Source organism: Chlorocebus sabaeus, chromosome 10 (genome assembly GCF_047675955.1).
Source record: "Chlorocebus sabaeus isolate Y175 chromosome 10, mChlSab1.0.hap1, whole genome shotgun sequence".
In the NCBI taxonomy this organism is placed as follows: domain Eukaryota; kingdom Metazoa; phylum Chordata; class Mammalia; order Primates; family Cercopithecidae; genus Chlorocebus; species Chlorocebus sabaeus.
In genome coordinates, this window is record NC_132913.1 from 106,073,043 (window position 1) to 106,099,856 (window position 26,814).

A 26,814-nucleotide genomic window follows, 5' to 3' on the forward strand; every position below is an offset into this window, starting at 1 on the left:
TATATCAGCAATTTCAGATCTCAGACTCTTCAGACATTAAAAGGAAAGTAAGGGAATACTGCTTACAACTCCATACTCATAAATTTCACAACTTAGATGAAATGAAAACATTCTTTGAAAGATGCTATTTGCCAAATTGCACTCAAGAAAAAACAGGTAAGCTGAATAGTTTTATATCTATGAAATACACTGTTTTTGTAGTTGCAAACCTTCTAACATAAAAACGACTCACCTGTCTTCACTAGTAAATTTTACCAAATACATAAAGAAGAAATAAACCAATTCTACAAAACTTTTCCAGAACATAGAAAGGAGGGAACATTTCTCAACTCTTTGTGAGACCAGCATTAGACTGTTAATAAAACCAGACAGGCTGATTCTTTGGGGAAAAGTCAGTAAAATTGATAAAGCTCTAACCAGACTGACTGAGAAAACATTTATATCCTTAACCCTACTTAAATCATCCTACTTAGATGATACATTTATGAGTTAAGGATATAAATGTTTTCTTTAGGCTGGGATTACGTTGAGTATATGAGACAATTGTTACTCCTTACATGCCAAACTTTTACATTGTATTTCCTGATCGTGGTTTATAATTTTAAGAAAAAAGCATTGAGAAAGGAAGAAAACAAAACAAAAAAAGTGCTTGAATGGATTAACATTTCATAAGCCCAGAGATAGTTCTTTGCTACCCAGGAGTCTGAGAGCTGAAATAGCTGATACATTATTTTCTTAAGTAAAAAATGTTTACCCTTATCTCCCATAGTAAATGTATATAAAAACATTAACTTGAGCATGAAAAAATTTTAGTTAATGTTGAAAAACTGAATACTTTTTTCCTAAGATCAAGTACAAAGCAAGGATGTTCATTCTCACTACTGCCATTTAGTAAAGAGCCTTCAAATTAGAAAGAAAAAACAGTACTAGCTACTCACAGATAATATTATTTCATAGACAATCCCAAATAATCTACAAAAAAACTACTAAAACTAAAGCTAGTAAGTTTAGCAAGGTTGCAGGATACAAAGTCAGCATATGAAAAATCAATCATGTCCGGGCATGGTGGCTCATACCTGTAATCCCAGGATTTCGGGAGGCCAAGGCGGGTAGATCACTTGAGGTCAGGAGTTCAAGACCAGTCTAGCCAACATGGTGAAACCCCATCTCTACTGAAAAAGAATAAAAAAAAAAAAAAAAGGCAAAAATTAGCCGGGCATGGTGGCATGTGCCTGTAGTCCCAGCTGCTGGGGAGGCTGAGGCAGGAGAGTTGCTTGAACCTGGGAGGTAGAGATGCAGTGATTGCAGTGAGCCAAGACTGTGCCACTGCGCTCCAGCCTGGGTGGCAGTGGGAGACTCTGTCTCAAAAATAAAAATTAAAATTAAATTTCTATATACTAGCAATGAACAATAGGAAATTGATTTTGTTTTGTTTTATTTTGTTTTTGTTTTGAGACAAGGTTTTGCTCTGTCACCCACTTTTTTTTTTTGAGACGGAGTCTCGCTCTGTCGCCCGGGCTGGAGTGCAGTGGCTGGATCTCAGCTCACTGCAAGCTCCGCCTCCCAGGTTTACGCCATTCTCCTGCCTCAGCCTCCAGAGTAGCTGGGACTATAGGCACCCGCCACCACACCCGGCTAGTTTTTTTGTATTTTTTTTTTTTAGTAGAGACGGGGTTTCACCGTGTTAGCTAGGATGGTCTCGATCTCCTGACCTCATGATCCGCCCGTCTCGGCCTCCCAAAGTGCTGGGATTACAGGCTTGAGCCACCGCGCCCGGCCTCACTTTTGAGTGCAGTGACATGATCATGGCTCACTGCACCCTCAAACTCCTGGAATCACACAAATCCTCCCACCTCAGCCTTGAGAAACTGGGACCATAGGCACATGGCACCATACCTGGCTACATTTTTTTATTTTTTTGTAGAGACAAGGTCTCACTTTGTTGCCCAGGCTTGTCTCAAACTTCTGGGCTCAAATGGTTCTCCCGCCTTGGCCTCCCAAAGTGCTGGGATTACAGTTGTGAGCCATTGCACCCAGCTGAAATTTTTTTAAACTACCATTTATAACAGCACCAAAACGTGAAAATTTGGGTATAAATCTTTTAAAATATATTCATGATCTATAACTGAAAACTACAAAACTGATTTCTAACGAAATAAAATGCAGAGATAAACCATGTTCATTGATTGGTGTATCAGTGATTCAGTATTGTTAAGTTGTTCGTTCTCCACAAAGTGATCTATAGATTCAGAGTAATTCCAACAAAATCCCAGCAGCATTTTTTATAGAAATTGACAGGCTGACTGCTATGAACTGAATTGTGTCCTCCCCAAAATTTCATGCTTTGAAACCCTACCCCCTCATGTCATGGTATTTGGAGATGGGACCTTTGAGAGATAATTAGGTTTGAATGAGGACATGGCCCTCATGGTGAGGTTAGTATTCTTTTAAGAAGAGACACCAAAGAGCTTGTTCTCCCTCATTCGCTCTCTGCCATGTGAGGACATAGTGAGAAGGTGGCCATCTACAAGCCAGGAAGAGAGCCTTTACAAGAACTATACCATGCTGGCACCCTGATCTCAGCCTTTTTTTTTTTTTTTTTTTTTTGAGACAGATTCTTGCTCTGTTGCCGAGGCTAGAGTGCAGTGGCATGATTTCGACTCACTGCACCCTTTGCCTCCTGGGTTCTAGCAGTTCTCCTGCCTCAGCATCCTGAGTAGCTGGGACTACAGGTGTGTACCATCACACCTGGCTAAATTTGGGGTTTTGTTTTTGTTTTTGTTTTTTTGAGATGGAGTCTTGCTCTGTCGCCCAGGCTGGAGTGCAGTGGCGCGATCTCGGCTCACTGCAAGCTCTGTCCCCCGGGTTCACGCCATTCTCCTGTCTCAGCCTCCCCAGGAGCTGGGATTACAGGCACCTGCCACTACGCCCGGCTAATTTTTTGTATTTTTAGTAGAGACGGGGTATCACCATGTTAGCCAGGATGGTCTCGATCTCCTGACCTCGTGATCCGCCCGCCTCAGCCTCCCAAAGTGCTGGGATTACAGGCGTGAGCCACCACGCCCGGCCAATTTTTTTATTTTTAATAGAAACGGGGTTTCACCATGTTGGCCGTGCTGGTCTTGGAACTCCTGACCTCAAGTGATCCAGCTGCCTCAGCCTCCCAAAGTGCTGTGATTATAGGCGTGAGCCACCGTGTCCAGCTTGATCTCAGACTTTCAGCTGCCAGAACTATGAGACAATAAATTTCAGTTGTTTAAGCCACCAGTCTATGGTATTTTGTTATGGCAGCCTTCTAATAGACTGATCCTAAGATTTATATGGAAATTCAAAGGAACTAGAATATCCAAACATTTCTTAACAAAGTTGGAAGACTTATACTACCTGATTTCCACACCTACTGGAAAACTATAGTAGTCGAGACAGTGTAATATTGGAGAAAAGAAAGATTTACAGACCATTGGAGCAGAATGAAGAGTCCAGAAATAGACCTATGATCAGTTGATTTTTGACAAAGGTACCAAGACAATTTAGTGCAGAAAGCATAGTTTTTTTGTTTTTTGAGAGAGTCTGTCACCCAAACTGGAGTGCAGTGGTGCAATCTCAGCTCACTGCAACCTCTCAGGTTCAATCGATTCTCCTGCCTCAGCTTCTCGAGTAGCTGGGATTACAGGAGCCTGCCACCATGCCTTGCTAATTTTTGTATTTTTAATAGAGACGGGGTTTCACCATGTTGGCCAGGCTGGTCTTGAACTCCTGACCTCAAGTGATCTGCCCACCTTGGCCTCCCAAAGTGCTGGGATTACAGGTGTGAGCTACTGCACCACCGTCTTCCTCTTTTTTTTTTTTTAACATGAGTGTGAATCTGATCCCTTTAACTAAGAAACCCCAGTTTGTGTTCTGTTATTTAAGTTCCACAACTCGGCCGGGCGCGGTGGCTCACGCCTGTAATCCCAGCACTTTGGGAGGCCGAGGCGGACGGATCACAAGGTCAGGAGATCGAGACCACGGTGAAACCCCGTCTCTACTAAAAATACAAAAAAATTAGCCAGACGCGGTAGTGGGCGCCCGTAGTCCCAGCTACTCGGGAGGCTGAGGCAGGAGAATGGCGTGAACCCAGGAGGTGAAGCTTACAGTGAGCCGAGATCGCGCCACTGCACTCCAGCCTGGGGGACACAGCGAGACTCCGTCTCAAAAAAAAAAAAAAAAAAAGTTCCACAACTCACTGGATAAACAGTTTGAAGTTAATTTTAACTGGAAACCCTAACTGTAAAATAATTTTGTTTGTCCTTATTTTCTTTAGGGGCCCTGGTGAAAACAGATGAACAAGAAGTAATCAACTTTTTATTGACAACAGAAATTATCCCTTTATGTTTGCGAATTATGGAATCTGGAAGTGAACTTTCTAAAACAGTATGTGCTTTTAACTTAGATTTTACATTGTGTTGACTCTTGAGCTGCTTCTTTATGGTTCTGGAATCATTTTCTGTCTTCAAGCTTTTGAATTTGTATGAATATTTTTTCTCTTTTGAATAAAAATTGTTATAAAACAATTATTGGAAAACCCAAACCATTCAGAAGAAAATCAAGTTAAACACTAAATTTCTTTTCTCCAAACCTATATCTCACTCCACAGGTAAATTCTAAGTATATTATTACAGTTTAATTTTTTTAATTTTAAAATTTCAATCCTGCTCCTTCTGTAACCAGACTTTTTTTAAAGACATAATCAATTATATGTACTTGAGCTTTTGCTTACTATGTACTTTAACCGTGAATGACAACATGACAAGGTACAGAATTCTTACCTCATTGTTCTGTCTCAGACTTCTATTGCCATAGTCCTTTTGTCTTCTAACATTGAATATTGCAGAGAAGTCTCAGGGTCAGCCTAATTCTTTCCTTTTTTAGGTGAACTTATTTTTTGCATGGTTACCTCCGAGTGTCTTTTATTATTTTTAAAGTTCATTTGATAATCATGTATCTTTTTTCTTTTTCCTCTGAGACGGAGTCTCGCTGTGTCACCCAGGCTGGAGTGCAGTGATGTAATCTCAGCTCACTGCAACCTCCGCCTCCCAAGTTCAAGCGATTCTCCTGCCTCAGCCTCCCAAGTAGCTGGGGCTACAGGCATATGCCACCACGCCCTGCTAATATTTGTATTTTTAGTAGAAATGGGATTTCACCATATTAACCAGGCTGATGTTGAACTCCTGACCTCAGGTGATCCGTCCACCTCAGCCTCCCAAAGTGCTGGGATTACAGTCGTGAGCCACTGCACCCGGCCAATTTGTTGTTGTTGTTGTTGTTGTTGTTTGAGACAGAGTGATATAATCTTAGCTCACTGCAACCTCCACCTCTCAGGTTCAAGCAGTTCTTCTGCCTCAGCCTCCCACATAGCTGGGACTACAGGCACACACCACCACTCCCGGCTAATTTTTTTTTTTTTTTTTTTTTTGTATTTTTAGCAGAGATTGGGTTTCGCCATGTTGGCCAGGCCGGTCTTGAACTCCTAACCTCAGATGATCCGCCCACCTCAGCCTCCCAAAGTGCTGGGATTACAGGCGTGAGCCACTGCACCCAGCCTCAATTTTTTTCTGAAAGAGCATATTACTTGTGTCTTTTTTGTTAATTTGTGTATTTTTCTCTTTTATTTGTTCAAGCCTCTTGGTTCAGCAACATGTTATGCTCTATTATCTGTCTTTCGTATTTTTTTCTCTAATCACTTTCAATTTTTAAATTTCATATTATTTGGTTATTTTTCAAGGTTTCTTTTGCATATTGCTGACTATTTTTGGTAGTATTCAACCTCTGCTCTAACATGTGCCTTGTCACATTAAATTACTTTTTTAGTCTAATAAATATTCTTGAGTTGGGTGTAAGCGGATATAATGTTTTTTTGGTTTTTTTTACTTTAAAAATATATATGTGGAATGCTTTATGAATTTGTGTATTATCTTCGCACAGGGGCCACACTAATCTTCTCTGTGTTGTTCCAATTTTAGTCTATGTGCTGTCTAAGCGAGCACTGGTCTTTTAATTTTTAATTAAATTATTTATTTATTTTGAGACAGGATCTCTCTCTCTATCTCTGTCACCCAGGCTGGAGTACAGAGGCATGGCTCACTGCAGCCTTGACCTCCCAGATTCAGTTGATCCTCCCACCTCAGCTTCAGAAGTAGCTGGGACCACATGCCTGCTCCACCACACTCAGCTAATTATTTTTATTTTTTGTAGAGACAAGGTCTCCCTGTGTTGCCTGGGCTACTCTTAAACTCCTGGGCTCAAAGGATCTTCCTGCCTTTTGCCATAGTACTAGGAGTACAAGCATGAGCCATTGTGCCTGGCCAATTTATTTTTTTTAAAGAGACGAGGTTTCACTGTTTTGCCTAGACTGGAATGCAGTAGCTATTCACAGGCATGATCATGGCACACTATAGCCTTGAACTCCGGGACTCAAGCAGTCTTCCCACTTCCCTCTCTCGAGTGGGTAGCTGTGATACTGGCACATGTCCCTATACCTGGCTATTTTTAAACTTTTTATTTTAAATGTACAATATATGGATGACTCTCAAAGGCATTGCTGAGCAAAAGAAGCCAGACACATGGGAATTCATACTATATGTTGATTATGTGAAGTTCAAGAACAAGCAAAGCCAATTACTGGCAATAAGTTGAATTCGTGGTTATCTCTGAGGGAAGGACATTGACTGGGGAAAGGTACAAGGGAATGCTGGAATCATGAGTTGGTAGAAATACTTTTTTCTTTTTCTTTTTTTTTTTTTTTTTTGAGATAGAGTCTCACTTTGTCACCCAGGCTGGAGTGAAGTGGAGTGATCTCGGCTCACTGCAACCTCCGCCTCCTGGGTTCAAGCAATTCTTGTGCCTCAGCCTCCTGAGTAGCTGGGACTAACAGGCACACACCACCATACCCAGCTAATTTTTTGTATTTTTAGTAGAGATGGGGTTTCGCCATGTAGCCCATGCTAGCCTTGAACTCCTAAGCTCAGGCAATCCGCCTGCCTCCACCTCCCAAATATTCTGTATTTTATACAATATTCTGTATTTTGATCTGATTATAGTACATAATGTGTACATAGGTAAAAATTCAAGATACACTTAAGATTAGTGTACTTAACACACTTTACTGTGTATATGTTTATATTAGGTTCCTATATAACCTGCTGCTGTAACAAATTACCACAAGCTAGAAGCTTAGTGGCTTAAAACAATGCAAGTTTACTGTTTTATAGTTTTGGAAGTCACAAGTTATAAATGAGTTTCACCATTCTAAAGTCATTGTATCAGGGGTCGTGCTTTCTCTGGAGGATATAGAGGAGAGTCTTTTTTTTGCCTTTTCCAGCTTCTAGAACTGCATTTCTTGCATTCCCTGGATTATGGCCCCCTCCATCTTCAGAGCCAGTGGTGTGGCATGTTCAGATCTCTCTCTGCTTGTCACATTGCTTTCTCCTTTGTGGTAAAATGTCTCTACATCTCTCTCTCTTTTTTTTTTTTTTTTTTAAGAGATGGTGTTTTCTCTGGTGCCCAGACTGGAGTGCAGTGGCATGATCATAACTCACTGCATCCTTGAACTCCTGGCCTCAAGCAGTCCTCCCACCTTGGCCTCCCAAAGTGCTGAGATTACCAGCATGGGCCACTTTGCCTGGCCTTCTCTACATCCATTTTAAGGACACTTCGTGATTACATTTAAGGCCTACTTAGATAAACTGGGATAATCCCCCATCTCAAGATCCTTAAGTTAATCACATCTGCAAAGTCCCATTGTTCATTTAAGGTAACATTTGCAGAGTTTGGTGATTAGGGCCTGGATATCTTTGAGAGCCATTATTCAGCCTACTACAGTGTTATAACCTCAATAAAATAGTAAAATAATTCCACAATTCATTTTGATGAGCAGCTAAGAGTATCATTATCGTGATTGTCTGATTTGAATTAAACTAATGTTGTAATATCTCTTCTATGTAAGACTTAATGAGCTTAAGTTGAGGGAAAAATTGAGGCCATGTATAAGCTTCACAGCCAGGATATGTTTTATTGCTGTTAGAATAATCTTCAAAGAGAAACTTTAAAATCTTACTTCTTCAAGATCTTTTAAGAACAAGAAAGGCCTTACCTCAGCCAAATGCAGTGGCTCACGCCTGTAATCCTAGCACGTTGGTAGGCCGAGGCAGGTGGATCACAAGGTCAAGGGATTCAAGCCCAGCCCTGGCCAAGATGGTGAAACCCCGTCTCTACTAAAAGTACCAAAATTAACCAGGCACAGTGGCAAGAGCCTGTAATCCTAGCTACTCAGGAGGCTGAGGCAGGAGAATCAGTTGAACCAGGGTGGCAGAGGTTGCAGTGAGCTGAGTTGGAGCCACTGCACTCCAGTCTGGGCGACAGAGTAAGACTCCATCTAGAAAAAAAAGAAAGGCCTTACTTCATCTGGAAGAGACGAGGCATAGCTGAATAAATCATCTTGGCTTATGGAAAAGAGAAGAGCCTTAGATATTCAAATGAGGCTTGGATCTCAGCTCTGCCACAGTAACTTTGTCACTTGGGACCTTAACCTGGTGTATTATTGATTAACAGTTATACCTGGCACATAGTAGGTACTCTATGAATGAGAAGGTCTCCTGAGTTTTTAAGAATTTGATTATTACCCAGAATCTACCCTTGTATGTAAAATGAGAATAATAATGGTACCTGCCTCATTGATTTATTATAAAAATAAGATAAAGCATGTAAAGCCTCCAGAAAAAAAAACTGGTACAAAGTAATGTTCATTATGGTAATATTTATTATTCTTTGTACTATACATATATGATAAGTTGTACATAATACACAAGGATCCCTGCTTGCTCAATTTTCTGACTGGTAGTCATGCTTGGGAAAATGAGTAGACAATGAGAAGATTAAATCTGAGCAACTTCATAAACTCTTCGATTTTGTTTTGCTTCAGGTTGCCACGTTCATCCTCCAGAAGATCTTGTTAGATGACACTGGTTTGGCTTATATATGTCAGACGTATGAGCGTTTCTCCCATGTTGCCATGATCTTGGTGAGTTCTTTCATCTATCCCCTTTACAACTACGTCTCATCACACAGCTTAATCTCTTTATAACTGGCACTGAACAACTTCAGTCTTCTGACTAGAAATAACAATTTTGGAACCTTTTATGATTCTTGGACTATCTGATCTCTGATGTCAATTAGAATTTTTTTGTGTTTTGTGTGTTTTTTTCCAACCCCTCCCCTTATTTTGGGGGAAACAGGGTAAGATGGTCCTGCAGCTATCCAAAGAGCCTTCTGCCCGTCTGCTGAAGCATGTAGTGAGATGTTACCTTCGACTTTCAGATAACCCCAGGTAAACATTGATAGGATGTATAGGACTTTAGGGAAATACTCTGCTGAACAGTTTCCCAATCTCATGGCATAGCTCCTGTGTCTTTAGGACAGGGAAGTAGGGATATAACTACATTTAATTTGTCTGAGACAGAACTTAGATTCCTTTTAAAATCTGAAATGCTGGCCGGGTGTGGTGGCTCACACCTGTAATCCCAGCACTTTGGGAGGCCGAGGCAGGCGGATCACAAGGTCAGGAGTTCGAGACCAGCCTGGCCAATATGGTGAAACCCTGTCTCTACTAAAAATACAAAAAAAAATTAGCCGGGAGTGGTGGCGGATGCCTGTAGTCCCAGCTACTCAGGAGGCTGAGGCAGGAGAATCGCTTGAACCCAGGAGGCAGAGGTTATAGTGAGCTGAGATCGGGCCACTGCACTCTAGCCTGGGAGACAGAGCGAGACTCCGTCTCAAAAAAAAAAAAAAAAATCTGAAATGCTGAATTTTAATAGCCATCAGAGTTTCATCTTCTCACTGTAACTCTCAATCCTACTGTGAAATTCCAGAGAGTCTAGGCGATTCCAAGGGAAACCTTATGATGCATTACTCCTGTTGTTTGAATTTTCTGTTGCTACTCTATGTGGTCAGAAAGAGAAGTATATTTTCAGAGATCTCTTAAAAAGGAACACAGCCCAGAGGGCTCTTGAATTCTATTTCCAGTTCTCTCCTTGATTCCTATAAGTTTCTTGAGCTAATTATTTTATCTGCTTATGTTCATAATCTTTCTGCCAGAAATCATACGTTGTAGATATAATGCATTTTAGAAATGTTTGACCTTTTGCTTTGTAAATCCATAATTCATGCTGAAAGCAACTTGCTCATATTCTGCTAAACCACATAATGGAGCGATTTCTGTGTTCTTGGGAGCAGAGCTAGCTTGATTTGATTTCATGTGAACTCAATCTCCTGCCACTGAGTTTGTTCAAGCCCTACCTGTTTGTTGACCATTTTATCCTGTTCTTCTGTGGTTCTTGTTTTCACCAAAGTTTAAAAATGTGTCTGTTTAAAATTCTAGTCTGTTTAAAAAACTAGTCAGACTAGTTTCTAAAGAAAACTAGTCTGAGTGCAAAACTATAACTTTGTTTAAAATAGCTCTATAAATAGTTAACATTTACCTTTTTTAGGTTTTCAGATTTGACTTTCTGCTGGTCATCTTTTCAAAGAAAATGAAACGTTTAAAAGTTCATCTGATAATGCTGCTACCATAGTTTTGTTTTCACTGCTCATCTCTTATTAAGGTTTTTAACCATAAAACTGAAGCAATTTCTGTAAAGACACAAACTGATAACTTAGTATAGAATTAAAATTCATTAAGTTATCGTAATCTTGATTATATCCTTGTTAATGTACTGATTTTTGAAATATTTTATTTGCCATAATCCATATATTTCTAACATGAGTATTTTGACAGTATTTACTGTAATAAATCAGAAAGCTGTTTGAATGGAAGTAAACTATTGAAGCTTTTAATTTTGCTTTTTCATGAAATTCTACATTGGGGCATCATTCAGAAAATGTTTGTGGATACAGATTTTGGAGATCTCTGAGCCTATGCCTAATACAGCTTTAGAGAATTTTAATGGCGTCTTAAGAAGCCGTAGAGTCACGGTATACTAAATATTTATGTCTAAGAAGGGGGCTCTTCCCTGTCCACAAAATGTGGGTTTATTTGTTGGTCTCCCTGGTTGGTTTGTTTGTTTCTGATGTAGGGCACGTGAAGCACTCAGGCAGTGCCTCCCTGACCAGCTGAAAGACACAACCTTCGCCCAGGTGCTAAAAGATGACACCACCACGAAACGCTGGCTTGCACAACTGGTGAAGAACCTGCAAGAGGGCCAGGTCACCGATCCCAGGGGTATCCCCCTGCCCCCTCAGTGATCCTTCCCTGTTCCCTCCCACTACTCCCCCAAATTGGGGAAAGGAGGGGGAACCTATGAGAAAAACAGCTCAGGTTTTATCACCGACTGGGAATAGACAACCTCAATGCTGAACCGCACTGGAGAAAAGGGGCAAGGTGCCCCTGCTGAGGTGCATGGGCTGCCATCTCAGGCCGTCTTGAGGACCTGGGCTCCCTCTGCTACTCCCAGGAAATGGGCTCCTGACACAGCAGTCTGCCACCACAGCCCCAGGAGGGTGTCAACACCAGCAAATGCTGTATTTGCAGCATGTCCAAGATGACCCTTCTCCCCTACCTCTACCTAGCCACTGGCAGGGAGGGGAGACAGTGGTGATAGCAGCAGCACTCTAGGCATGGTGAACGCCTGGGACCAAGCCATGTGGCGTTTTTTATTTTGCCTTCCTGGAAGACTCAAGATGTGTCTCTTCATTCTCTCTCAGTATTTGTTTACTTTGGTTTTTTTGGTTTTAATCTCAGAGAGAGGTGTGTTTAGTGGGCACAAGCTGTAATATTCAGCAAAACTTTGTCAATTGGCACTGTTTACAAGTCTGTTAGCTGCATAAGCTCAATAAAAACTTGGTCTGGGCATTACATCCCCTCTGGCAGGCCAATAGCTGCATCAAGCTGTTGGGAGAAATGGGAGGGCAGGGGAAAGATGTAAAGCCAAAGGACAGCAGGAACCTACCACCTGTTTCCCTTCTCCCATTCTACTCCCAGTCTGGAATGCCACAAGGACCTTAACCTTGTTTCTGGCTTTAGCTGCTAGTTTTCCCAAATCTCCATGCTTTCCCTTTTTTAAACTTCCCTTCTATTAAAACAGATGTCTTAATTCATCAGGCTGTCTTGGAAGGGTATTGTATTGAGGGACAAGGGGCGGTGGTGGACCTCACCTTCAATCCAAGTTTTCAAAGATACTTTCTCGATAACTCTAAAAGGGAGGTGCTTGGGATTAAGGTGACAGTCCACTTGATCCTATTCTTTGTTTTAGTGTGAATTTCAGCAGCTCCATCTGTCTTCGTGATTATACTTGAGCAGTATTAGCCGTATGAGTTAATTTTATACAAATTGAAGATGGTTGAAGATGGAGGGTTGGATTCTGCTCACTCTTTTTTTTTTTTTTTTGACACATTCTCTTTTGGTCTATGGGAGTACAGGGTTGCCGCTAAAATATTCACTTGTTCTTACCGTATCAGAGATTTCCTCTTCTCTGGAGCTTAGATGGCTCTTCACAATCCATAGGCTTGAATCTGCAGCCAAGTGTAAACTGCCTTGCTTTCCCCAGTCCTTTCCCCTGCTAGCACCTGCTTTCTCATCCCCATCTCCAATGAAAGATGGGATTGCTTAATCCAACTCTGGAGAGGGACCAAGTCTTTTCTGCCCACATCTCACACAATTGAGGTGTCTGAACAAGTCTGGGGAGGGTCTATAAGGGGCAGGCTCAAAAAAAAAAAAAAATTTGCGGAGGCAGTTTTGCCAACACAAGGGCTCCTTCAAGCCGACTTTCACAGAGAGCCGGACTTGTTAGTTGGCTTCTGTCTTTTTAGAGCCAAGAAATGAGTAATTAAGTTGCCTAGATATAAGAAGGGCAGAATAAGCACTTACTCCCCCTGCCTTCCAAGATGAAGAGGAGAAGCAGGCAAACCCTCAATAATCGCAAGCCTGAAGAGAAGTGATCTTAGAGAAAGCAGAGAACAGAATGGACTGGATACACATCTTGACTCTAGTCTGTAGTCTGAATAGAGTCTGGAGAGTCCAGTTAAGGTAACCCTGATTTTTGACAACCGCCTTCCTGCTGAGCCAAAGTTTTCTCATTCCCCCTCCACTGGGGAAGCAACTGAGGCCCAGGGCCTTGCTCCCTGGGAAATTCTCTTCTCTCCATCTTTCGGTGCATTGGCCATGTTACTGTGCCAAAGTGTCTTAATTCTTGTCCCATCTATTCTCAGCTGGCCTTGGAACCCACATAGGAGTTGGTGGGGGAGGGGTGGAATGGATATTATTCATTGTAGTTGATCCTGATGTGTGTATTATATAAAGAGACCCCTCCCCTTATTTTGTGTTTTCCCATCCCTCTCCCTCAACAGGATTGAAATAAAACATGCTTCTGTTTTTGTAAAAATAATTTTTCCTTTACACTGGAGATTTTATTCTGTCAGTATATGGGTAACTAGGCACTTTGGTCAGGTAATCCTTGTCATGCCTGCTTCTACCCTCTATCCACCTACACAACACACACACACACACAGCCCTACCAAGATGGCAGTGGTGGTTCTTTTGTGAACATGTTTTTGGGGAGACTCCATCTGAGGTACAAAAGCTATTTGGGAGACTGGGAGGGGGATGATGCCCCTTGCCTGATGAAAGTATCTTTTACTGGGACAGAACTTCACTCCTGGCCATACTGGCCAGAACTTAGTGCCAGTGTAGGGAGAGACTTCCACAGTGACAAGGTAATGCTTGAAACACCTTATCATGAACTTTGATGTTCATTTCCTCAAGTTCAAGGCTTGGAGCACATCTCCAGGATTGTTTCCATGCCTGGCTCTCAGTGGGACACAGCTGACCTATGCTTCCACGTTCTTTTTTCAAGGGCCTTAGAGGGCCTGTGGCTGTTTCCTTGGTGGAACAGGAGCAGCATTGGTAGCCTTCAGAGCATGCCTTACTTACTAACTACATGTTATTCCTCTGCTCACTGTTCCTGCTGCTTAAAGGCTAGGAAAAGGGGGATATACAAAGTTGTTGCTTTCAAAAACCCAAAGAAAAAATTTGGAATAGGAAACCATAGAATAAAATATTTTTCTTTCCTGATACATTATGGAATTTAATTTTTGGAAAAATATTTTGATATGTTTATTTCAAAAGCAGATATAACAAGCAGAAAATGCGTTGGTTTGTTTTGTTTTTGGGAAACGGAGTTTCGCTCTTAATACCCAGGCTGGAGTGCAATGGCACGCTCTCAGCTTACTGCAACCTCTGCCTCCCAGGTTTAAGCAATTCTCCTGCCTCAGCCTCCTGGGTAGATGGGATTACAGCCACCCTCCTCCACATCCTGCTAATTTTTGTGTTTTTAGTAGAGACAGGGTTTCACCGTGTTGGCCAGGCTGGTCTCGAACTCCTGGCCTAAGGTGATCCACCAGCCTCTGCCTCCCAAAGTGCTGGGATTGCAGGCATGAGCCACTGTGCCTGGCCAACAAGCAGAAAATTTAAATAACACAGTTAACATACCTGGCTTAATTGACATTCAGAGAACACTTGCACTCTTAACCAATAGTATACATATTCTTTTTAATTACACCTAAGCATTTATCAAAACTGATCATAGCTGGACCATCAAGCCTCAAAAAGTTTTCAAAAAATTTAATACATATTCTCTGACCACAGTGAGAGTAAGCTAGGAAAAAGAACTAGAAAGTCCCTAGCTGTTTGAAACTTAGGCAGTATAATTCTAAATAACCCGTGGGTCAAGAAAATCGCAAAGGAAACTAGAAAAAAATATATATCTGTATCTATACATATAGATATATATGTTTTTGTTTTTAAGGAAGAGTCTCTCTTACCCAGGCTGGAGTGCAGCGGTGTGATCTCCGCTCACTGGAACCAAAGCCTCCTGGGTTCAAGTGATTCTCCTGCTTCAGTCTCCTAAGTAGTTGGGATTACAGGCACACGCCACCACACCCACCTAATTTTTGTATTTTCTTAGTAGAGACGGGGTTTCACCATGTGGGCCAGGCTGGTCTCCTGACTTCAAGTGATCTGCCCACCTTGGCCTCCCAAAAGTATGCAGACATGAGCCACCGCGCCCAACCGACCCCATCTTTTTAAATACATAAATAAAAGCTGAGTGTGGTGGTGCTCTCCTGTACTCCCAGCTCTTGGGAGGCTGAGGCAAGAGGATTGCTTGAGCCCAGGAGTTGAAGGGTGCCGTGAGTAAAAAATACATAACCTCGGCAGGGTATGGTGGCTCACACCCGTAATCCCAGCACTTTGGGAGGCTGAGGTGGGTGCATTACTCAAAGCCAGGAGTTCAAGACCAGTCTGGCCAACATGTCAAAACCCTATCTCTACTAAAAATACAAAAATTAGCCGGGCATGGCGGTGTACATCTGTAATCCCAGCTACTTGGAAGGCTGAGGATTAAGAATCGCTTGAACCCGGGAGACAGAGGTTGCCGTGAACCAAGATGGCACTACTGCACTCCAGCCTGGGTGATAGAGTGAGACTCTAAGAAAAAGAAAAGAAATATATAACTTTAAATTCACACATTGCAAAAGAAGAAACACCAAAGCCAGTAATCTAATACAAACTTCCAGAAAAGGGGAATAAATTCCAATTCCCTTTTTTTTTTTTGAGACGGAGTCTTGCTCTGTCACCCAGGCTGGAGTGCAGTGGAGCGATCTCCACTCACTGCAAGCTCCACCTCCCAGGTTCACGCCATTCTCCTGCCTCAGCCTCCCGTGTAGCTACAGGCGCCCGGCCCCCATTCACTTTTGAAGCAGCATAAACTAGACAACAAAACTGGTTAAGAACATTACAAGAAAGGAAAACCAGGGACCAACCTCTCCCATTAATGTAAATATAAGATTCCCAGACATACTAGATCTATCAATATATAAAAATGATAATGCATTAGATCTAACGGGTTTATTGCAAAAATAGAAGAGTGATTCAAAACTTGAAAATCAATCGCCAGGTGTGATGGCTCACGCCTGTAATCCCAGCACTTTGGGAGGCCAAAATGGGTGGATCACTTGAGGCCAGGAGTTCGAGACCAGCCTGGCCAACGTGGTGAAAACCTGTCTCTACTAAAAACACAAAAATTAGCCGGGTGTGGTCGTGCATGCCTGTAATTTCAGCTACTCGGGAGGTTGAGGCAGGAGAATTGCTTGAACCGGGGAGGCAGAGGTTACAGTGAGCTAAGATCATGCCAATGCACTCCAGCCTATGCAAGAGTGATATTCTATCTTAAAAAAAAAAAAAAAAAAGCAATTCATACATCAACATAAAAGGAGAAAAGTCACACAATCATCTAGATAGATACAGACGAGGTCTACAGTCCAGGCACTGTGGCTCACGCCTGTAATCCCAACACTTTGGGAGGCCAAGGCAGGCAGATCACCTGAGGAGTTTGAGACCAGCCTGGCCAACATGGTGAAACCCCATCTCTACTAAAAATACGAAAATTAGCCAGGCGTGGTGGCGGGTGCCTGTAACCTCAGCTACTTGGATGGCTGAGTCAGGAGAATTGCTTGAACCTGGGAGGTGGAGGTTGCAGTGAGCCGAGATTGTGCCACTGCACTCTAGCCTGGGTGACAGAGTTAGACTGTCTCAAAAAAAAAAAAAGGGGGGGTGGATCAACAAAAACTCTATACAGTAAACCTCTCAATAAAATATTATATTCTTTATGAGACAAGGAATTAAACACATTTGTCAACTATCACACCTCCATTTATCAGTCAGTAAAAAAAATAAAGGAAAAAAAAATCTTGGTATTTGCTAATATGATTGTGTACGTAGATAATCTGAAATAACCTACAAACGCCTAAAAAGTAATAAGTGAGGCCGGGCGCAGTGGCTCACGCCTGTAATCCCCTTCCTTTGGGAGGCCGAGGCGGGCAGATCACGAGGTCAGGAGTTCAAGACCAGCCTGACCAACATGGTGAAATCCCATCTCTACTAAAAATACAAAAATTAGCCAGACATAGTGGCACGCACCTGTAATCCCAGCTACTCAGGAGGCTGAGGTAGGCTTGAACCCGGGAGGCGGAGGTTGCAGTGAGCTGAGATCACGCCACTGCACTCCAACCTGGGCAACACAGTGAGACTCCATCTTAAAAAAAATAATAATAATGTTAATAAGTGAATTTAGCAAGGTCACAGACTACAAGGTCAATATAAAAAAAAAAAAAAAGTCAGTTATGGCCGGGCATGGTGGCTCATGCCTGTACCCAGCACTTTGGGAGGCCAAGGTGGGAGGATCACAAGGTCAGGAGTTCAAGACCAGCCTGGCCAAAATAGTGAAAGCCTGCCGGGTGCAGTGGCTCACGCGTATAATCCCAGCACTTTGGGAGGCCGAGGTGGGCAGATCACGAGGTCAGGAGATCGAGACCATCCTGGCTAACACGGTGAAACCCCGTCTCTACTAAAAATACAAAAAATTAGCCAGGCGTGGTGGCGGGCGCCTGTAGTCCCAGCTACTGGGGAGGCTGAGGCAGGAGAATGGTGTGAACCTGGGAGGTGGAGCTTGCAATGAGTGGAGATCGCACCACCGCACTCCGGCCTGGGCAGAGCGAGACTCTGTCTCAAAAAAAAAAAAAAAAAAAAAAAAATGGTGAAATCCCATCTCTACCAAAAATACAAAAATTAGCTGGGCGTGGTGGCATGTGCCTGTAGTCCCAGCTACTTGGGAGGCTGAGGCAGAAGAATCGCTTGAACCCCGGAGGTGGAGGTTGCAGTGAGCCAAGATCTCGCCACTGCACTCCAGCTTGGGCAACAGAGCGTGACTTTGTCTCAAAAAAAAGTCAATTATATGTTTTCATACACAACAATAAATAGAAAGTAAAATTTCAAAAATAGTTTATAAAGCATAAGAAATCTGGTAGCTAGAAATAGATGTATCAAAGGGTGTGCAGAATCTTTACACTGAAAACAATGAAACATTCTGGAGAGAAATTAAAAAACTATTTAATTGAAGGAATATATCATCTCCATGGATTGGAAAATAATATTAAAAATACTATGAAGATGCCAATTCTCTCAAATTGATCTGCTTGTTAAATTCAGTTCTAAGTAAAATTCCAACAGGTTTATTTTTCTGAAAATTAGTAAGCTGATTCTAAAATTTTGCCAGAAGAGCCAAGGCAATTTCTTTTTTTTTGGAGACAGGGTCTCTGTCACCCATGCTGGAGTGCAGTGGAGTGATCATGGCTCACTGCAGCCTCAAACTCCTGGGCTCAAGCAATCCTTTCACCTCAGTCTCCCAAGTAGCTGGGACTACAGGTGTGCACCACCACACCCAGCTAATATTTTTATTTTTATTTTTTAAAATTTATTATTTATTTATTTATTTATTTAGAGACAGAGTCTTGCTCTGTTGCCCAGGCTGGATTGCAGTGGCGTGATCTCAGCTCACTGCAACCTCTACCTCCCGAGTTCAAGAATTCTCTGCCTCAGCCTCCTGAGTAGCTGGGATTACAGGTGTCCGCCACCATCCCTGGCTAATTTTTTTGTTGTATTTTTAGTAGAGATGGGATTTCACCATCTTGGCCAGGCTGGTCTTGAACTCCTGACCTTGTAATCTACCCACCTTGGCCTCCCAAAGTGCTGGGATTATACGCGTGAGCCACTGCGTCCGGCCATATTTTTGTTTTTTGTAGAGACAAAATCTTACTGTGTGCCCAGGCTGGTCTCAAACTCCTGGGCTCCCGAAGTGCTGCCATTATAGGCGTGCGTGAGCCACTGTGTGCGGCCAAGGCAATCTTAAGAACAAAATTGGAGTTCTAACTTTTTTTTTTTTTTTTTTTTGAGAGTCTTGCTCTGTCACACAGGCTGGATTGCAGTGGCATGATCTCAGCTCGCTGCAACCTCTGCCTCGCGAGTTCAAGCAATTCTTTTTTTTTTTTTTTTTTTTTTGAGGCAGAGTTTTGCTCTTGTTGCCTAGGCTGGAGTGCAATGGCATGATCTTGGCTAACCACAACCTCTGCCTCCTGGGTTCAAGCAATTCTCCAGCCTCAGCCTCCTGAGTAGCTGGGATTACAGGCATGCGCCACCACTCCCAGCTAATTTTGTATTTTTAGTAGAGACGGGGTGTCTGCATGTTGGCCAGGCTGATCTCAAACTCCTGACCTTGTGATCCACCTTGGCCTCCAAAAGTACTGGGATTACAGGCGTGAACCACCACGCCCGACCTCAAGCAATTCGTGTGCTTCAGCCTTCCGAGTAGCTGGGATTACAGGCATGTGCCACCACCCTCGGCTAATTTTTTTATTTTTTGTAGAGTTGGGGGTTTCACCATGTTGGCCTGGCTGGTCTCAAACTCCTGGCCTTACATGATCCGCCCACCTCATCCTCCCAAAGTGCTGGGATTACAGGCATGAGTGAGCCACCGCATACAGCCACCTTCCTTTAACTTTCAACCTTTTTTATTTATTTTATTTTATTTTATTTTATTTTATTTTATTTTATTTTATTTTAATTTTATTTTATTTTTTGAGACAGAATCTCACTCTGTCACCCAGGCTTGAGTGCAGTAGCATGATCATGGCTCACTGCAGCCTCTAACTCCTGGGCTCAAGTGATCCTTCCACCTCAGTCTCCCACGTAGCTGGGACTAAAAGAGAGTGCTACCATGCCCAGCTAATTGTTTAATTTTTTGTAGAGCCAAGGTCTTGCTATGTTGCCCAGGCTGGAACTTTTTTTCTTTTTTCCTGAGACGGAGTTTCACTTTTGTTGCCCAGGCTGGAGTGCAGTGGCGCGATCTCGGCTCACCGCAACCTCCGCCTCCCAGGTTCAAGCAATTCTCCTGCCGCAGCCTTCCAAGTAGCTGGGATTAGAGGCATGTGCCACCACGCCAGGCTTTTTTATATTTTTTATATTATACTTTTTTATGTTTTTTAGTAGAGACGGGGTTTCTCCATGTTGGTCAGGCTGGTCTCAAACTCCCAACCTCAAGTGATCCGCCCTCCTCAGCCTCCCAAAGTGCTGGGTTTACAGGTGTGATCCACCGCGCCCAGCCTTTTCTTTTTTTTTAGTAACACATTTTTGTAGATGAGACTCTTTTTTTATTATTATTATTATACTTTAAGTTCTAGGGTACCAACGTGCAGGTTTGTTACATATGTATACATGTGCCATGTTGGTGTGCTGAACCCATTAACTCGTCATTTACATTAGGTATATCTCCTAATGCTATCCCTCCCCCCTCCCCCGAGACTCTTTTTTTTTAAAGGTGAAGTCTTGCTCTGTCACCCAGGCTGGAGTGCAGTGGCATTGGCACAAACTGGGCTCACTGCAACCTCTGCCTCCTGTGTTCTAGTGATTCTCCTACCTCAGCCTCCAGAGTAGCTGGCATTACAGGGATGCACCACGATGCCCGGCTGTTTTTTTTTTTTTTAGTAGATATGGGTTTTCACAATGCTGGCCAGGCTGGTCTTGAACTCCTGGCCTCAAGTGATCTGCCTGCCTTGGCCTCCCAAAGTGTTGGGATTACAGGCATGAGCCACCATGCCCAGCTTGTAGACATGACTTTTACCAATAACACGTACTTATATTTTGTTTTATGACCTTTTCTGAAAGTTTTGTCTCCTGGTGTAAAATACTATTTGTATTTTTTATTTTACTTTCCATCCTCTTTTTCTCTGGGTTTTTAAATACCACCTTGTTGCCTACTCCCCATGCCAACTTAATGAATTGAATAGCAGAACTGGGACTCTGTTTTTAAATTTTGTTAGAATGGAGGAGTGGCTATATATATATATATATATATGGATATGTATATTTGTATATTCTCTGGTCTTTTGAAGTTATATATCCTAGCTTTTAATTCGACAGGTGATCTCATATTGATTTTTTTTTTTTTTTTTTTTTTTTTTGAGACACAATCTCGCTCTGTCACCCAGGCTGGAGTGCAGTGGCGCCATCTCAGCTCACTGCAACCTCCGCCTCCCAGGTTCAAGCAATGCTTCTGCCTCAGCCTCCTGAGTAGCTGGGATTACAGGCGTGTACCACCATGCCTGGCTAATTTTTGTATTTTTAGTAGAGACGGGGTTTCACCATGTTGACCAGGCTGGTCTCAAACTCCTGACTTCAAGTGATAAACCTGCCTTGGGCTCCTGAAGTGCTGGGATTACAGGCACCGCGCCCAGTCCTTTTTTTTTTTTTTTTTTTTTTGAGACAGAGTCTTGCTCTGTTGCCCAGGCTGGAGTGCAGTGTTGCAATCTCGGCTCACTGCAACCTCTGCCTCCTGGGTTCGATTCTCCTGCCTCAGCCTCCTCCTGAGTAGCTGGGATTACAGGCGCATGCCATCACACCTGGCTGATTTTTATATGTTTAGCTGAGATCAGATTTCACCATGTTGGTCAGGCTGGTCTCTAACTCCTGACCTCATGATCTGCCCACCTCGGCCTCCCAGAGTTCTGGGATTACAGGCGTGAGCCACCGTGTCCGGCCTTGATTTTTTTTTTTTAAGAGACAGAGTCTTGCTATGTTGCCCTGGCTGGTCTGAAACTCCTGGACTCAAGCAATCCTCCCATCTTGGCCTCCCAAAGTGCTGGAATTACAGGTGTGAGCCACTGTGCCTGGCCTTATATTGATGATTTTTAAATGAAATTTACTATTTTGAGTTGCGTTTTTGATCAGGAAGGAGTTGGGCTTTATTTCAGAAGTTTGAGTAGTTTGGTTGGATAATCTGGGGAACCGATGTCAGACTTTCCAGCCTGAGTGTCCTGATAAGCGGAGATATTTAATTGGGTGGCATCTGCTCTGGATGTCAGGAAGAGGGTCTAGGCAGGCCTGGGTGGCAGGGCGAGAGTACCATGTTTAGGTCTTCCTCTTTGCCAGCTGCTGCTTCATTTCAGTTTAGGGCTTCCAGGCTTTTCCTGGGCATGGTTCCCAGAAAGTCCCTCTGCTGCTACTGCCCTGATCAGGTTTCTGGATCTGTTAATAATAGACAACAGTGGGGGAAGGGCCAGCCAAGATCACGGTGGAAATAGGAATAACCATACCAGATGGACATTTACTGTGCCGGGGGCCCTGTCTGTCTGGTCCCTCCCTCTGTGTCATGAGAGTCCTGCAGTGGGCATGCCTTGGCACTCTGGAACCATACTAACTTTGTGAAAATCTCCAAGTCCTGCCCCAAAAATCAGAACATATGGGGCTGAAGAATACTGTTGTGTTCATGAAAACATTGAAACAGAATATTTGAGATCTGGACTGTCCCAGAAAATCCACTATGAGTGATAACACCCCTCACAGATCACCCAGGAGGGAAGGAGGTTAGGCAGCATTAAGTTGATGCAAATAGTGACTCAGAAAGATGATATATAATCTGGGGGTGTAGAAGAGGAGTGTGGACTGTGAAGGTGAGGCTTGGAAAAATAAGCTGGCCATGTTGGGGAAGTAGAAATGGGAGAGCAAGACAAGCATGTAAAATGCCTCTATTAAGTCAAATCTGAAATCAGCACAGTTTAAACTATGATGCCCCCCAATCTTCCTGTTCCCCATAAATGGCCTCCCTCTTAATGCCTCCCCTTCCTTCATACTACTACTCTTCTATCAAAACCTGCTCTCAGTAAAGAATATAGACAACCCGACCTAGGTATAAATTATTTAAAATCTACTTTGACCTTGGGATTGAATTTTTTAAAAATTATTTAAAATCGGCCAGGTGCAGTGGCTTACGCCTGTAATCCTAGCACTTTGGGAGGCCGAGGCAAGTGGATTGCCTGAGCTCAGGAGCTCGAGACCAGCCTGGACAACACAGTGAAACCCCATCTCTACTAAAATACAAAAAAAAAAGTAGCCAGGGGTGGTGGTGTGTGCCTGTAATCCCAGCTACTCGGGAGGCTGAGACAGGAGAATCGCTTGAACCCGGGAGGTGGAGGTTGCACTAAGCCGAGATCACGCCATTGCACTCCAGCCTGGGCAACAGCGAGACTCTTATCTCAAAAAAAAAAAAGAAAAAAAGAAAAAAATTAAAATAATTAAGCCTTCAAAAATTAACACAGATATATGATATTTTAAATGAGATCTTAAAAAATAAATTTAAAAACATATAGAAAACTATATCAAGAGAATATATAGCTTAATAAATTATGAAGTGAAGACCCTTGTTAGCACTTAGAACTAGAAATACAGTTTAGCTAGCTATGCCAGAAGCCAGCTCTGTGTCCTATCTCATCACAATTCCTCCCCCTCCCAACAGTAACCACTATCCTGACTTTTATAGTAATCACTTAGGAGGATTTTATTTTAATGGGACTAAAAAATGTAACTATAATCACTAATGGTAAAATATTAGGCAGTTGAGGGATGCTTGTGGGAACTATGATAGGCAGCCAGACCACAGCACACTTAAAATTACACCATTTCACACAGTTCCCCTCTGAGCCTATGCTTCATCTCTGCACACATCTTTATAAACATGCATGTATGTCCTGAAAGTGCTACCTCCATTCTGAGGGCTATGACCTATAACCCGGAGGTGCTGAACAAATGCTTATAGGAGGAATGAATGGATGTTAAAAAAAAAAAAAAAAAAAAGAATTGTTTCACACATTCATCTATGCATTCTTTCAATATTTAATGAGTGCCTAAAATATACATAGATTCTAACCTCTCTGTCCCTCTACACTCTGTCATCATTCCTGTCCTCCCCTTCTCCTCATCTTCCTCTTTTCCCATCTTATTTCTTTCTTTCCCTGTGCGACAGAGCTAGAGTGAATGCCCTGCAGGCAGGATTCAGAGATACAGGAGCAGGCCAGTGGAAACAGACACTCTGGAAAGGAGCCAGATTAAATAAGGGCAAAGACAGCCGTATTACATGCGGGAGCCAGAATGAAAAGCAGTGATTCACAGAGCACTGCAACTGAGGACACTCCCTTCACTTTGAGAGCTACTGCGGGATTGGGGTCAATGAGGGCTGGCATCAAGATGAAGGGCAGCCGGGCTCCTCCCCGAAGATGTGGTGCCCTTAATCCTTCTCTCCCCACCCCACCCCCACTACTCCCTCACATTGACCAGTGTCCTGGGCCTTTAAGAGTTGGATGGGCTGGACTGGAGAGAGCTCACACCTCTCCCCTTCTTACTGCTTCCCTCTGGCTATAACTCACCAGTCACAGCAGCCAGCTGCTGTAGAAGAGGGAGGAAACAAGCCAGTGCAAGGGGAGTAAAAGAGAAAAGGAGCCAATCTGGGCTTCCTGATCCCACAGCATCGCAGAGCTCGGGAAGCACAGCTCACAGACACAGGAAACACAGGACTGCTATTCTGCTCTCCTGCCCACGGTAAGGGTCTGGAAGCTCTGATTAGCCTCTGCTCCAAGCTCTGTCTTCCCTGAGTCCCTGCCTCTGCCCTCTAGATGCTTATCCACCCTGGTTAAATTGCACCCTACACTCCTTTCCTCATCCCAACAGCTCTACAGGGCTCCCACCTCCTGGTTCTCTCTAGCTTATCCTCCTTGATCCTTACAGCCTTCCTCTTGGCTGTATCAGTCACCCTTTATATGAGGTACCTCTCAGCTTATGCAGGGCCAGGAGTGCCAACCCTAGCCACTACTGAGGTAAGCCCCACCCCCAATAAGGGAAGAAAAAATTGGAGTAGCTAAGCTTTAGCATAGATTTATTAACAGATTGTTGAGGGTTGCAAAATAGGGATTGGCCAAGAACCATGGGGAATCAGAGATCCCTGGTAATAGGGAGAGTTATGGAAGTCCCTTAGAAAGTTACCTAAGGAACTTGTTCTTTGCCTATTCAATGGGCCAGGCAGTTTCTTAGTGCACCAGAGTGCTATGGTGGTAAGAAAACCTACTTCTAGTTCTGCCTGTGCCATTAACTAGCTACGGGACCTGGAGCCACAACTTCCAGATCTGTGATAGGAGAGAGTTTAGGGTTTCCCAGACTTGCCTGTGTACCAAGTGTACCTGTTAAAAATAAGTGTATTATTGAGCCCCACCCTGGGAAACTCTGATCTGGTAGATTTTTGGGTAGGGCTAAGGAATCTCAATTTTAAGACATTCCAGAGGCTATTGATGTAGCTGGGAATGTCTGGATTAGATGTGTTATAAAAGAACCTTCAAGCTCCAACATTCTATGACCTGTGACCAGAGCCATTTTGTCCTCTATATGAACCAGGTTAGGTATAATCCTTCTCAGAAGCAAGGGAGTGGACAAAATGATTATCTTTTTTCTTACCCCTCAGAGAGAACTGAGACACCCTGAATCCCACTGTAATCTCCTTGGTGCCATTGGTAACTCTGCCAAAGTACATCTCTAGGTGACATGAAGTCTCTTAGAAATTGAGGACCAAATCATGCTCTGCAGCTCTGGGCTACTTCCCACCTCATTTTGTGTCTCTATTTTCATATCTGTATTAGAGAGGTAATTACTGTATTGTTGAAGATCTCCATATATGCGTCTAGGAGTTAATATTTAAGACCAACCTTTCTTATTCTCAGACGTCACCCTCTGTGTTTTTCCCAGTGCCCTGACTCCCAAACCCTTTGTTCCTTCTCTTCTCACTGCACCTGCATCAGCTGTGGGCATCCTTCCCATTCTACCATTAGACACCAGAGGAAACAGCAAGACCTAGAACACCTAGGTTCTAACTCACATTGTCTGGGCAGTTTGTTTGGTCAATCTCCTAGGATACAGACAAAAGCGAGGCTGAGCAGAGGGACATGCATGCTACTGAGTTCTGAACCCACATGTCCTCCCTTCTGGACCATAATCTCAAAGGAGATGAGAATTGGAGCCATTGGGAATTAGTGGAGTCAAAAGAGGGAACCAACTGGAAGAGGTGATGGGGAGAAGGGATGAGGAGAAGGAAGAAAAGAGGAGAGACTGACCTAGGTGAGCAAATAGGAAGACAGAGAGGATTAGGAGAGAGAGTGAGGTGGGGATGGGGCTGGGCATAACGGCTCATGTCTGTAATCCCAGCACTTTGGGAAGCCCAGGCAGGAGGATTGCTTGAGGCCAGGATTTTGAAACTAGGGCTACAAAGGGAGACCCCATCTCCATACAAAACAAATAATAAATTTAAAAAATTATTTTTATAGTGAACTGGGAAGAAAGGAAAAGGACCAGGTCAGGCATGGGATGGGAAAAGGAAAGAAAATGAGATGAAAGAGGCTGGGCACGGTGGCTCACTCCTGTAACCCCAGCACTTGGGGAGGCTGAGACGGGTGGATCATCTGAGGTCAGGAGTTTGAGACCAGCCTGGCCAACATAGTGAAACCCCATCTCTACTAAAAATAAAAATATTAGCTGGGCGTGGCATCACACACCTGTAATCCCAGCTACTCAGGAGGCTGAGGCAGGAGAATCACTTGAACCCAGGAGGCAGAGGTTGCAGTAAGCCAGTATCATGCCACTGCACTCCAGCCTGGGAAACAGAGTGACACTCCATCTCAAAAAATATGAATAAACAGAAATAAAGCAAGAAAATGAGACCAAAGAAAAGCAAGTCTATTCAGAGTACAGAGGGAACATTAAATGATGGAGAGGAGAGACAAAATATCTATGTCCCTTATTGATTCCTAGCCTTGCTTCCACCTGCTTTCTACAGAAGGCCCTTTCTAAGAGCAGAGTCATTGTAAGATCCTTGAGCTGATTGTATGGAGACCTCTGTTCTTTTTTTTTTTTTCTCCTGCCCAAGACCAAGTTTCACTTTTGTTGCCCAGGCTGGAGTGCAATGGTGCCATCTCAGCTCACTGCAACCTCCGCCTCCCGGGTTCAAGCAATTCTCCTGCCTCAGCCTCCCAAGTAGCTGGGATTATAGGTGTGCACCACTACTCCTAGCTAATTTTTTTTTT

At 43.2% G+C, this 26,814-nt stretch overlaps 2 protein-coding genes and 1 non-coding gene across 6 annotated transcripts in view; 2 read left to right on the forward strand and 1 right to left on the reverse strand.

Moving 5' to 3' along the window:
- Positions 1 to 13,415, forward strand: part of CNOT9 (CCR4-NOT transcription complex subunit 9) — a 30,207-nt gene extending 16,792 nt beyond the window's left edge. For 2 of the 3 annotated variants that reach the window (XM_007966279.3, XM_038001533.2), the window contains exons 5-8: positions 4,304 to 4,413; positions 8,960 to 9,058; positions 9,273 to 9,364; positions 11,109 to 13,415. In XM_007966279.3, the coding sequence (XP_007964470.1) occupies positions 4,304 to 4,413; positions 8,960 to 9,058; positions 9,273 to 9,364; positions 11,109 to 11,277 (470 nt within the window). In that variant the 3' untranslated portion in view covers positions 11,278 to 13,415. Of the gene's footprint in view, positions 1 to 4,303; positions 4,414 to 8,959; positions 9,059 to 9,272; positions 9,365 to 10,523; positions 10,849 to 11,108 lie in introns of those variants that run through there. The other variant, XM_007966281.3, reaches the window with a different exon arrangement.
- On the reverse strand, positions 5,920 to 6,026 carry LOC119625428 (U6 spliceosomal RNA). Its single transcript, XR_005241631.1, has one exon. It is a non-coding gene; the product is annotated as a U6 spliceosomal RNA (small nuclear RNA).
- A 10,218-nt stretch (positions 13,416 to 23,633) lies between the features above and the next one.
- PLCD4 (phospholipase C delta 4) overlaps positions 23,634 to 26,814 on the forward strand; it is a 29,272-nt gene continuing 26,091 nt past the window's right edge. The window contains exon 1 of one of the 2 annotated variants that reach the window (XM_007966283.3): positions 23,634 to 24,289. The gene's annotated coding sequence lies outside the window, so the exon portion shown is untranslated. The remainder of the gene's footprint in view (positions 24,290 to 26,814) is intronic. The other variant, XM_073020079.1, reaches the window with a different exon arrangement.